Here is a 13,139-nt window from a genome sequence, read left to right on the forward strand (position 1 = left end):
GGAGTGACGGGTGGTTTGAACATGCATTAACTGATGCTGTCAGCCAGCAGCATTCTTGCTACTAGAAAGTTTGCAGGGGCGGGGAAGAGGGCTTCCTGTGGTCCTGAGCAGCTGAGTCTGTCAGCCATAGTGAGCACCTAGCAGGAGGGCTGTCACGTTCCTCCCTGTCCACGACCCAGTGAGTGAGCTGCTGGGTGGAAGCCTGAGGAGTGAAGGTTGAAAGATGAAGTTGACCTTTTGGTGCTCGATCCAGGTGGTCTTTGTAAGCGCTTCAAAAGCCTGTTTGTGGAGACAGTGCAAGTATTTGGGGAAGCTGTCTCAGGGTAGCTGAAGCTGCTGGGGCAGCACATGACCTCCCACAGCCCCTCTCCCGGAACAACCGGTCCCCACTGTACCCAGACGACATCAGCCCCGAGCCACAAGTAGGCGTGCATGAGGTGCACTTTTCCAAGCAGGTGAAACAAAAAAACACTTGTTCCATCTCCATTCCTGAAGTTTGAGTGCTCACCTGGGAATGAGAGAGGTGAGCTAGAGACAAGCATCAGAGATCGCATCTGCCAAAAGAACGTACAGGAGGCCACAGCCCTTTTATCAGAGACTCTTGGAGCCTGACGTGTTTTGGAATTCCGTACTTGGTGGGTTATTAAAACTCGTGTGCTGTTCAGAAAAAAACAGCCATGTGTGGTATGTGCCTCCTGTATTACACAACATCCCAACAGCTTCTGGGATGGTTACCAAACACTAATATTTCTGTTATAGGACATGAGCATTCACCCAAAGTACAATAAATTTAAACTTTTACCTAGCCTTAAGTCAGTTGAGTTTAGGTTTTGGCACCAATAAATGCCAAAAACAAATTTCAGGTCTCCTTGGGCAGAGCTAAGAATATGGATGTGAACTTGGTGTGATAACTTAGCTTGGTCAGGATGCAAACCTAACATTGTCTGGAAATAATCCATTTTGTCCATTTTCATCTTCACCTTTTAGACTGTTTCTTACACCCAGTTTCTGTTACCCACAAATGCCTTCGGAGCCCGGAGAAATACCATAGACTCCACCTCCTCCTTCTCCCAGTTCCGTAACCTGAGCCACCGCAGCCTCTCCATAGGACGCGCAAGCAGCACCCAGGGGAGCCTCGACACAGGTAACCTTGGGCCGGGCTGGCCCCGGGCAGCGCGTGGTGGAAGGTGCCTCGGTGCGCAGTGTGCGTGGGTCTCTCTGTGTGCAGGCTGGAGGAAGCATGCCTCTGGAGCGTGAGCTCATCCCACGGGTGACATGACTTTTGGGCAAGCCCGATTTCAGGCCATGCGTGTGGCCATGCAGCCAGGCCATAGGGGGACCCCACCATTGAGATATTTCAGCCACTGACTCTCAAGCTCCCACAAGGAGAAATGCCATATGCTGTATCGTGCAGATATGGCTGGACCCACCCCGCTCCCTTCAGCCTCTCTCTACCACTCAGAGATAATCTACCAACTTATCTCAACCTGGTTCTTGCCTGTATTTTCACAGTGTTCAGATTTGGCTTTTTCAATTAATGGGCCAGAAACACAGGATCAGGTGTGAGAACTTTGTGAGTCTCGTGGTGGGTGAACTAACATGGCCTGTGAAGGAAGGCTTGCTTGCTTCCAGCTTGGCCTCCACACCTCCGTAAGAAGTGAACAAGGGAGAAAACTGTATGAGGCAGTATTATTTCCACTCTTGGAGAAACTCCAGGTGAGCCACAAGTTCCTCAGGCCTGCCCAGGTGCTGAGCTTGGCCATACTGTCCTGGTGTATCCACCGACTCTGGCCACGTACGGCTGTTTGCACTGGCACCTGCTCTTGTCTGTGTTTGTACAGACATGGTGGCCTGCCTGGAGGCGCTCACACCACAAATGTGCTGCTCACATGGCACCACTGGAGGTACCAATTCGATCTGCAGGTTTAGCAAATGCATTTTTTTAGTGCCACATTTTGTGATCTCATTGCTTGCTGTATCTTTCACGCCCATTGAGGTTTTGTGCTCTCCCAGTCAGGGAGATTCATACATAATTTTCTAAGGTGGAAAACCTGTCACAATGGAATGTTAAGTATTTGGTGAACCCTTTTGCAGGGGATACAGTTCATTGGCATGTAGAGACGTCTCCTGCGGGTCAGAGTGTGCGATGTGACTCTGGGCTAAATGGCCTGAGGCCAGCCTTGCATCGGTGTAACTTTGTACTGGGCGTTTGCACTCCCCCTGTACCCCGTCTCTGCTTCTGAGAGTCTGGGGCCCCTATTGATCATTTTGTGTGTGATCCTTAGGTAGTGACCTGGGAGACTTCACGGACTATGACCCAAATCTCCTGGATGACCCCCAGTGGCCTTGTGGCAAGCACAAGCGAGTTCTGATCTTTCCTTCATACATGGTGAGTAGCGGGGGAGAAACAGTCCGTTTTGCTCACCCCCTCTGCCTCTGAGGAGTAGCTTGGAGGTGATATTCTCACCCTAACAGATGGCTGCTCTCTGGGGTAGGGGGGCTTGTTCAAACGCTGGTTGGCCAGGGAAGCTTCTTGAGGTCTCCCCAGTGTGAGCTGCTTACAGAAGGACCAGCACGGGCTGGTCACCTGGCCTGTGTACACCACTTTGGCCCCCAGCTCGGTGCTGGGGACCTCACCTCTGAGGGGACACAACTGAGCTTATACATTCGTAGGCCCCACTAGGGGAGGACCAGGCCCATCAGGCTCAGCTTTGTCTGGAGATCCATGGTGACTGGAGGCCTCCATGTGCACTCCGAGCAAACGTTTGGCACTGGGCTCCCGATGACAGAATTATCTCCTGGGAGAGTGAAGGTAGGACAATGTGGGCGTTAAATGCAAAATCTTCCCTTGCCATTTTTACTTCATGGACTCTTCCTGTTTTTCCCTTTGTGTAATTTCGGTTTCTGCTTTTGGCTGACCACCATTTCCCACCACTTGGGCTGCCGTTTCTCCAGACACCAGTGGGGCCTGATGGGGTCGTGTGTCCTTTCTTGGGGCGGACTTGCCCCAGCTCAGCGGCCGGCAGATCCTGGGCAGCTGTGGGAGGAGGAGAGAGCTGGGCTTGTGGGAAACCTGCCACGCCAGGCCTGCCACACACATCGGGTGGGAGAGCACTGACCCGGAATGCCCCTGCTGCCTCCCTGATGGGCCCAGATGGGGCGGGCACAGTTCACAACACCCGGCTCTGGTTCCCTTGTTCCTCCACCACCCTTGTTGCTCTCCACTGCCTTAACTTCGGGAGCGAGCAGAGGGTCCTTCTTCTGTTTTGGGCTCATGGTTCTGTAAAAGCAAGGGCCCGGAGCCCATTTACTGAACGAGCCCCTGCACACGCGCTCTGAGCTGAGAGTTCTCAGCAGTAGCATTCCACGCTCCAGCCTCTCCTTCTCCCCTGAACGTTTGGCAAGTGGCTGACATCAGAGGAACAGCAGGCAGAACTCGGGACCTTCCCGGGGGCTTTCCAGCATATATCCTATTCTAATACGCTGTGCTGAGTCTGAATGAGTTACCAGAGGTACTTAGTTTAAAATTGCCCGTTTCTTACTCTCCCATCCTCTTTCCCCACCTCCTAAACACAGAAAGCAAGACCAGAGCCATGTGTAATTTTTATTCCACTCTATGACCTGTTAAGATTATATACTTCTTGGGGCACCTGGATGGTTCAGTTGGTTGAGCCTCTGACTCTTGATTTCGGCTCAGATCACGATCTCACGGTTCATGGGACAGAGCCCCATGTTGGCTCTGTGCTTAGAGCGCAGAGCCTCCTTGGGATTCTCTCTTCTCTATTTCTGCTCCTCCCCCGTGCTCACACTCTTTCTTTCTAAAAATAAACTTAAAAAAAAAAAAAAGGTGATTTCTTTTACAAAGCCAGAGTTTATTCATGTAAGCTAGCCCACAAGTGTGTAATAAATTATCAGAATCACCGCCCTAATGTTAAGGAGGGAGCAACTGAAACGTCATGGCTTGTGTAAGACTAAGATTCTTTGTTCACTGCTTTTTATTCACTAAGTGACGGGGCTGGAAACTGTGGTTCGGGGAGTTTGAGTGAGGCTGTCATAGTTGCCAGACAGGAAGTGGGGGCCGAGGCTAGAACTCCTGGCTTGGTCCTCTTCTCACTTGGCCCGTGACCCCCATGTCCCTCAGCAGTCAGTGGCAGAACTGCTGACCTTGGAGTAGGGCATGAAAATGGTTCTTTGGGCCAACAGGTTACCAGATTTCTAGGTAACCAAGAGAATAAGAGGGGGGCACTATTTTTGATTGACCTTGGGGTTTGGTAGGAAGCTCTTTTCTAGATCATGTTCTGTCTGGTGATAACATTGACCTTTCCTTCTACAGGCCTGGTGTCAGGCTGGTACTACATCTTCTTTTCTTTAAATGATTTCACTGTGAGCTTTAAGGTTCTGGGCCACAGTCTACATTTGCGTGCCTGTGCACACAGATGATTTTTTGTCCTTGGACGGTGTGCCAGATGATTCGCCAAGTCAGCATATACGTCCTATCCTCCTTGTTTTATGTTCCCAACTGGCTCATTTTTCATTTCACCACGTTGAATCTACAGCCTGTGCTTCCTGTAACAGTACACGTTTTAGAGAACGAAATTGCTTGTGAGCCGCATTTCCTGGTCAGCTCCATAAGATGTACGTCTCCTACTCTGGCCACAGATATTGGTACTTTGATAAAATGTGGGGCATTTGCTTTCCAGCATAGTCCTCTGTCACTGATGTGCATGTCATGTGTTACAAAGAGCCTCAGACTGGCTCCCAGGAAACTTCCTGTTTAGAAGCAGGCATGGAATAGAGCTGTTTCACATGCAGCGAACTTGCACGAGTTAAGTGCGAGGGTTTTGTTTTTGATTCGTGTTGGTTTGCTTGAACTCATAGAATTTGTCCATTCAGCCAATACTGACTGAGGCCCTACTATGTGTCAGGCCAGGTGCTCCCTTACATAGTGTTTTCGTCAACCTTCTAGTGGGTGGGGAAGTCAGACAGTGAACAAGTAGACAAGTCACTGCAGTCAGGAGGAGGGTGAAGAAAAGTGGTTAGGAGATGATGGGGGCAGGGTTGGGGGGTGGAGGTTGGAGGCCGGCCTGCAGGAAGGCTCCCCTGAGGACATAGCATTGAAGGGGAGTGTGAGGGGTAAGAAGGAGCAGCCTTGCCAGGCCTTGATGGGAGGGGCCCATGCACAAGACTGTCATGTGAAGGGGTAGAAGAGAGCGAGTGTATAAAATCAAGATTTTTAACAGTAAAAGTCACTGTCCTTCCCTCTACGCACATGCACATACATGTACACTCCCACACACGCACAGGTGGAGAAGGCAGGCCCATAGATGATGATCCTGACAGACGTTCCATACCTACTCGACCCCAGGCACAGGGAACTGTGCTTGTAATGGGCTCTGGCTACCAGGGTAGACAGAGGTATAGGGTTACTTGGCCCAGGCTGTTGAAAACCTTCTTTGAGGGTCTGAGGCACATCTTGGCCTGTAGGTGGGTGTGAGGCCCTCTGTGTAGACAAACCCAGCCTTGGAGCTTTCCTCTTGGTATGTGAACCCTCATCATTGGCAGGGCACCCCCGGCGGGTGGACGTCAGACCTGTACAAAGTCTGTGCACCCCGGCTCCTCTCTCCCCTCTCTGGGGCTTCCTGTAGTGGCCTTTGCTGGAAGATGCCCATCTCCCTTAATACTCCCAAGGCCTGTGGGGTCCTGCTGCCTACGCTTATCTCCCTGAGGTCCCCAGGGCAGCTCAGGTGAGACCAGCCCAACAGAGGCCTCAGGAGAGCCAGGGACTGTTGTCCAGTGTTTTGGAGTGTTCTGTTTCTGTGGAAATTCAGGGTCTGAGATGTTCGTGTGGCCTCTGCAGAATCAGGCAGCCTTGAAAGTGATGAGCTAAACCTTTCACCCCATCACATCCAGTGGCAGCCATTAACTTTTTTTCTCTTTTCATATGAAGGTGTAATTTACATGTGATCAAATGTACACATTTGAAGTGTACAGTTCCATGATCTTTGTAACCTCTACTTTAATGGAGATAGAACATTTCTTTCCCCTTAGTTCCCTCCTGTCCATCCTGTTCTCCCTCCCACCTGTTCCTGGCAAGGCAGCTACTTTTTTTTTTTTTTTTTTAAGTTTATTTACTTTTGAGAGACACAGAGAGGCAGAGCATGAGCAGAGGAGGGGGGGGGGGGGGGGGAGAGAGAGAGAGAGAGAGAGAGAGAGAGAGAGAGAGAGAGAGAGAGAGAGAGAGAGAGAGAGAGAGAGATACAGAAACCAAAGCAGGCTCTAGGCTCTGAGCTGTTGATTAGCACAGAGCCTGACACGGGGCTCAAACTCACAAACTGCGAGACCATGACCTGAGCTGAAGTCGGAAGCTCAACCGACTGAGCCACCCAAGTGCCCCTAGGCAACTGCTCTTTTGACTTCTGTCACCATAAACTAGTTTGCCTACTCTGGCACTTTAAATAAGTGGAATCATATACTATGTGCTTTTTTTTTTTTTTTTGGCCCATCTTCTTTCATACGATTTAATAGGTGAGATTCACTCATGTTGCAGGTGTCAGTAGTTTGTTTTTTTTAATTGCTGAGTAGGATTCTATTGTATGGGTATACCATAGTTTCCAGTTTAGAGGCACTATGAATATTGCAGCCATGAGCATTCTTCTACAGGTCTTTGGTGGACATATATTTTCATTTCTCTTGGACAGATAAATACCTAGGAGTAGGCTTTCTGAGTCATTATGTAGGTGATGTTAACGAGCCGGGATGTAGTTGGACATATATTTTCATTCCTGTGTGTTCTAAGTGTGATATAAAAAGGCTGCTTGTGTTGCCACAGTTGGGACATGTCTTAAAGTGGAAGCGTTCCAGAGGCAAACAATTCCCTGAGGCCTAGAAAGAAGCCTGTTACATATAAAGTTTAAGTGGCACCTCTTTAAAACTGGCCTCACACATAGACTTAGGTTGGTTTTTAACCTTGATGTACGCAAGTCACTTCCACTATTAGCCACCATGAAAGGGCAAAGGGAAAATTTTGAAGTAAAGAAAAAAAGATTCCTGGGGCAGGTCTGGAAACCAAGTCTCAGCTACAAGTAGGGCCTGTGGTTTTGGCCCTAAAGTTTCTAGACGGTGACCACAGAATAGGAAAGTATGTTGAGCCTCCTGGCTGCATGTGGGTTCTCACAGGGCCTTAGCTTAATGATGGTGTTTCTCAGTGTGGTGAGGGCAGCCGTGAGGCCTCGAGTCAGAAGCGGGGGCTTCCTGCCTTATGCGCCGCCTGGCCTGTCATTAAAATTTCACCAGAGAGTGGTTGTTTATCATTAGAACCTGGCAGCTGAAGTCAGTAGTGGTTTTGTTTTTTCTTCCCTTTATGGGTGTGGAGAGCAATTAAGAGGAGAAAGTAGGCAAAAGAGCTGACTGAGCTAGTGCCAACAGAGTTAAGGTTATTTGAATGGATTTCTGGATCCTTTTCCTTTCTCAGGAAGAAGTCCCTCTCGACCTGTTCTGACAGCAGAAAAAAAACCGACTAATAACCTTTACGATATCTATATCAATCTTGAGAGGACATCTCTTGGATTGATCTTCTTGATAAAGTGCCTATGCTTGTATTTACTTAATATTACAGTCTAAATACTCCCAGAAAAACCCCTCCTTCCTACCCCCAGACCTCCCCAGTGTTGTGGGAATGTGTCTTAGAACTTTTTCCGCACAGTAGGAAATGCTGAGCAGTGGATAATAAAGAGTCAATCAAAGGAAGACGAATTCAGCCTTCTGTGTGGCAGGCAGTTGGCCCAGCTTTCCTTCACTGTATGTCTTTTTCACTGCAAGCTGTCTTGATTTCCTACTTACCTGTCTGCAGTGTGGGTTTATAGAGAAGATGAAGTAGCTTGAGCCCCAGGGGCTCCTCCCTGTAAGGCCCTCAGGTTTCAAGGTGCTTTAAAAGCTCCTTGAATTCAGGAGACCCTCATTAGGAAAAGTAATGTGTCATTACAATAACCAAAGTGCTAGGCCTTTCTGGAGACTTGGAAGGGCTTTAGAGCTTCCCCAGCTCCAGGGAAAATCTGTCAGGCACCTGCACAGAAGCTGAGCAGTGGGATCTTTGTCCCACAGCTTTTGATCCAAGTGTTAAAATACAATTATTTTTTTTTATTTTGAGAGAGCCCACACATGAGGTGGGAAGAGGGGCGCAGAATGGGGGGTTGGAGAGAATCTTAAGCAGGCTCCACCCGACTGAGTCACCCAGGTGCCCCAAAATAAAATGCCTTTTTAAATGCCCTATTGCATTATGTGGTGCATTTTGTGTTTTGGTTTTAGGGTTTTTTTGGGGGGAAGGGGTTGTGTGTGACAGCTTTATTGGATGTAATTCACATATCCTACGATTCACTTTTTTTTAAGTGTTCAGGGGTGTCTGGCTCAGTCTGTGGAACATGCTACTCTTGACCTTGGGATTGTAAATTCAAGCCCCATGTTGGGGCATAGAGCCTACTAAAATATAAAAATTAAATAAAGTGTACAATTAAGTGGTTTTTAGAATACTCACAATGTTGTGTAGCCATCACCATAATCAGTTTCAGGACATTTTCATCATCCTCAAAAGATGCCCCTGTACCCTTAACCCTCCACCCCCCTGAGCCCTGGGCAACCACTAATCTACTTTCTGTCTCTGGACACTTGTCTATTCTGGACGTTTCATAAAAATGGAATCGTACACCATGTGGCCTTTTATGTCTGGCTTTTACTTGGATAATGTTTTCAGCATGTATCCATGCTGTAGCATGCATCAGTATTGTGGTTTTCTTTTAATCTTTTTTTTTTTTCTTATAAAAATAATGCAAAATGAAATACTAGCTTTACATTTTACCAAGATGTTGTAGCATCTGCTTCCTCTCCACGTGTTTATTTCAGGTTTAGTGCCCATTTTGCAGTCTTTTTTTTCCTAAGGTTTGTTTATTTTGAGAGAGTGAGTATGAGCAGGGAAGGGGGAGAGAGAGAATCCTAATCTCCAGCATGGAGCCTGCTGGGAATTCTCTCTCCCTATGTTTCTGCCCCGCAGACGCTCTCGCTCACTCTCAAAATAAATAAAACATTTTAAAAAATAGTAAAAGTGCATCCAAATACATTATGTATGTGTGTGAACTTAAAGCCACACCTACCCAGTGTCCTCTCAAGTGAGTGGACTCTAGAAGTTTCTATAGTACCATATAAGTATTTGACAAATACCTGAAGCTCAATACCTACCTTGCCCTTCCTGGTAAATCCATGTAGGAGTGTAACCCTGAAGCAAAAGCAGTTTTTCCTGTGGTTTCTCTCCTTGATTTGCAAACGGTTTCGTTTTGGTGAGGGAAATTGAAGAGCTGCTCCCCTAAAGGGAAGGGAGGGAGAGTAAATCCGGGATTATATATTTGGAATCCGATGGGTAGAAATAGCAACAAATGCTGCCCGGGGCTGCGAATGCCCTCTGCTCATTCCCATAGTTTTCCTTGTGATTTACTGTCCTCTTAGGGAAAAGGAAAAATGTGTAGAAGAGCTGAAATGCACAGCTGTTCGTGGTTAGATTGATCTAGGTGAGGGCCACCACTCTGCTTAATTACCTTAGCGAGCACAGAACATCTGCTTCCCAGTGCCCTGCTGAGCTCGGAGCGCCGATGGACGGGGGACAAGTGCAGTCAGGCAGGATAGCCCCAGCCGGCCGTGCAGTGGCTGTTGGTGTTGGAAGGAGCTTGCAGAGATCACTGCCCGATACCCATCCTTCCTTTGGAATGTTCTGCCCCCAGGGGATCCTGTGACCCAGAGGGGAACCTTAGCAGAGTCTACAGCAAGCCCACATCTGTTCAGAGCTGCTTGTAAGAATGCTTGGAGAGATGTGCACGGCAGGAGGATAGAGAAGGAAGGAGAAAGTTCTCAGGTTCAAAATGGAAGCACCTTTTATATTGTTTCTGTTGAAACCAGACCAGCTCTGAGCCCCTCTTTGTTCTCCGGCATTGTCATTGGGGTACATGTACCCCCCACACACACCTGCCTGCCTTGCCTGCCTCCACTGTCTCCCGTTGCATCCAACCCCACTGTGAGGCCCCCACTGCACAGCGCTGTGACTGGTGCTATGGGCCAGGTGCGGGTCAAGGTCGTTTCCCTCTCTCCTAACATAAGTCAATCTCTGTTTTTTTTAAAAAGCAAAAGGTGTCTCAGTATGCCCACAATAGATACGGTAGACTTTTCCAGCTAGATGACTAAGTTCTGGTCTTACCATCTTTTCTTGTCATCTCAGAAGGGAGCCATGGTGTCAGCCCCCCACTGAGCCTTCCTGACTGTGCCTCCTATCTCAAGCAGGCCAGGCCCCTTCCGAACTGCGTCTCTGGACATTCTGCGTCTGGGATAGTCTCCTCCCAGCTGACCTTCCTCTCTTCCCTTTTATGTGGCTGTGCACACACAGCTTTCTTGCAGCCAGGCAGCTGCATGAAAGTGCACTGAAGCTACCTCTTATCCCAAGAGTGGAATGGCCCTCTCTGCAAAATTGCAAGCACCACAGGGCTGGAGCTGTCTGCCTGCCATGCGGCCTGTCCCAGCTGTCAGCCTCTGCAGTGGGCCACAAGGAGCCCTACGTCTGGCAAATCCTATGGCCTAGAATTAGGTGGCATGGAAAACAGTGGTCACTTGGTCTGTCCCAGACCAGGAAGGAACCACAGCCTGGTTATTAGCACTTTGATTTGTAGTGATGTGTGCTGGCAAAACCTGGGCATTGGGAGTCTTTACACAGTTAGACTCATAGGAGAGCTGGTACGTAGCACTGGCCTCACTTTTAATTCATTGTCTCTCAAGCCAGAAGGAATGAGTAACTGGGGTCCCGTTGTAACCCCATGCCCATATCTCAGCCTCCAGTACTGCCATCTTCACTCACCTCTGTCACTGGAAGGAGGAGAGGTGCCTTCCAGGTGGTCAGGAGGTCCAGCCTATCAAAATCTCTTATGGCCCCCCAAGACAGACAGGACCACGCAGTGGAACTGTGGCTGCTGTATTCCAGAGAGTGGTTCTCAGTGGGAACTGGAGCTGAAGACAGCAAGGACCGTCATCTCCTCTGGAAACTGCCTGACATAGCGGCCCTGGGCTCAGGGTGATTTGCCCAATACACAGAGTCTGGTCCATGAGGGGCCAGTATGGGGCAGTGGGCTCAAGGGTGCAGCATGTAAGGGTCTGGAAGCAGATGGTCGCTTTGGGGGCTTCCCACTCAGCTGCCCTGATTGTGTACCCCAAGCAGTTGAATTTGAGCCCTACAGATGGCCAGTTGCCTTGCAGCTGTTGACATAAAGCAAATGGTGGAGAAGCCAGAAGAAGAAACTGAAGCAGAGAACACTTAGCAGTTTCACGGAATCCTGGGGTTCTGGCTCCAGAGTTTGTGATCTTCTCCCACAGAGCCACAGCTCAGAAAAACAGACAAAAGTAAGACCGAAGAGAGAGCCATGGAAAGTACTCCCTCAGACTGAGGCCAAGGCCAACAAACACCTGCTGCCTGGGTCAGAGCTAAGGCCAGTGGGGGCAGCTACGTCCAGCCTGGGAAGAACAGAGAGGCTGTGTAGCAGCACCATTATGAGGAAGCGCCACTGCGCTGGCTTGAATGGTGTCCCCAAAAAACAGGTTGAGGCCCTAACCCCTAGTACCTCAAAATGTGACCTCATTTAGAAATAGAGTGTTTGCAGATATAAACTAGTTAAGATGAAGTTGTACTGGAGTAAGGTGGGCCCTAATCCAACACAACTTGGTGTCTTTATAAACAGAGATAGAGGACAGCCATGTGAACACCGACACATGGGGAGGACCCCATGTGATGATCAGCAGAGACTAGAGTGATGCATGTACAAGCCAGGGGATGCCTGGGACTACCAGAAGCTAGGAAAGGAGCAAGGAAGGATTCTAGCCATAGTCTTAGAAGGAACAGAACTCATCTGACACCTTAATGTCAGACTTCTAGCCTCCAGAACTGAGACCATAAATTTCTGTTATTTAAGCCTCGCAGTTGATGGTGCTTGGTTACAGCAGCCACAGGAAACTAATGCAACCACTTTTGCATTCTCAGTCTGCCTAGGTGTTCAGATACGTCCACAATTTACCACCACCGTCTTACCGGTCTTGAGTCTTGGAGGCATTTCAGCGCCCCTGAAGCCAGCCTGCCTCACCGCCATCCATGTAAGCAAGTGAACTGAAATGGCGGTGTCATTGGGCACCTGCTTCAGGTGTGGCAGCAGGAAGCCTCCAGGAGTCTGTATGCCCATCCCCTTCCCCAGATGCCCTTGGACTTGTCAGAGCAGCCACCCTGGAAATGCTGGGCCCAGCTCTCTCATGTCTATCCCGTATCTTCCCTCTCCACACTATCCTGGAGGCTGCCAACCACTTGGAGGTCAGGAAATGACACACGTGGAGGTTTGCAGAGATCCCCCACCCCAAAATGCACCATATCTACTTTAGAAAAGACCCAAAGAGTAGCCCAGTGACAGCCAAATAATAAGCGGAGGACCAGGCTGCCAGTAGGCTTTCCACTCCATGCTGGGGGAACAGTGGCAAGGGCACAGCCATATGGCTGGAAACTCCACCAGGGTGACGGAGTGCCGCTTCTACAGCTCTAGGAGATGAACTCGAGGGCTTGGCCATCCCTGTGGCTGCCGTGTGCTGCCCTCACTAGGGGCCAGGCACTGGTTGGGGGATTCACAGCATCAGCTCACTGGCCCTCCCCCTGCCCCCCCCCCCCCATCTCCAGGGCCAGCCTTGAAATAAATGCACAAGTCTATTTCTCCTGCTCTCAGGAAAAGTAGGTCCCTGCTCTGTACCCTAAGAGCTAGGACAGGGCTGCTCGTGAAAACAAGAGTGTCCCCTGAAAGGACTGGGCCCAGGGCTGCAGGCTGAGTGGGGTTCTTGGTCTTCATGGGGTCCTTCTAAAGTTAGGACTGGTCAGAAAGTGGTGTGTGAGGGCCCGGGGCAAGACTCAGTGCCCCAGGGAACTGAGGACATTGGGGCCTTTAGAGGACTCAGCAGCTCTGCCCTTACCCCATGTAGTGTGTGCATCAGTTATGGTTCAACTACGAAGAAAAGCATCCTTGTGAGCAAGTTTACAAAGAAAAGGATTTATCACAGGACACTAAACAGCTTCTAGAATCACTGTG

General features: G+C 49.4%; 1 protein-coding gene across 3 annotated transcripts in view; it reads left to right on the forward strand.

Annotated features, from left to right (window-relative positions):
* The window catches only part of CABLES1 (Cdk5 and Abl enzyme substrate 1), a 114,220-nt gene that overhangs the window by 91,357 nt on the left and 9,724 nt on the right, over window positions 1-13,139 (forward strand). For all 3 annotated transcript variants that reach the window (XM_053902502.1, XM_019465556.2, XM_019465558.2), the window contains 2 exons: window positions 988-1,144; window positions 2,286-2,389. In XM_053902502.1, the coding sequence (XP_053758477.1) occupies window positions 988-1,144; window positions 2,286-2,389 (261 nt within the window). The remainder of the gene's footprint in view (window positions 1-987; window positions 1,145-2,285; window positions 2,390-13,139) is intronic.

Source organism: Panthera pardus, unplaced genomic scaffold, assembly GCF_024362965.1.
Source record: "Panthera pardus isolate Hobbes unplaced genomic scaffold, ASM2436296v1 HiC_scaffold_15, whole genome shotgun sequence".
NCBI lineage: Eukaryota > Metazoa > Chordata > Mammalia > Carnivora > Felidae > Panthera > Panthera pardus.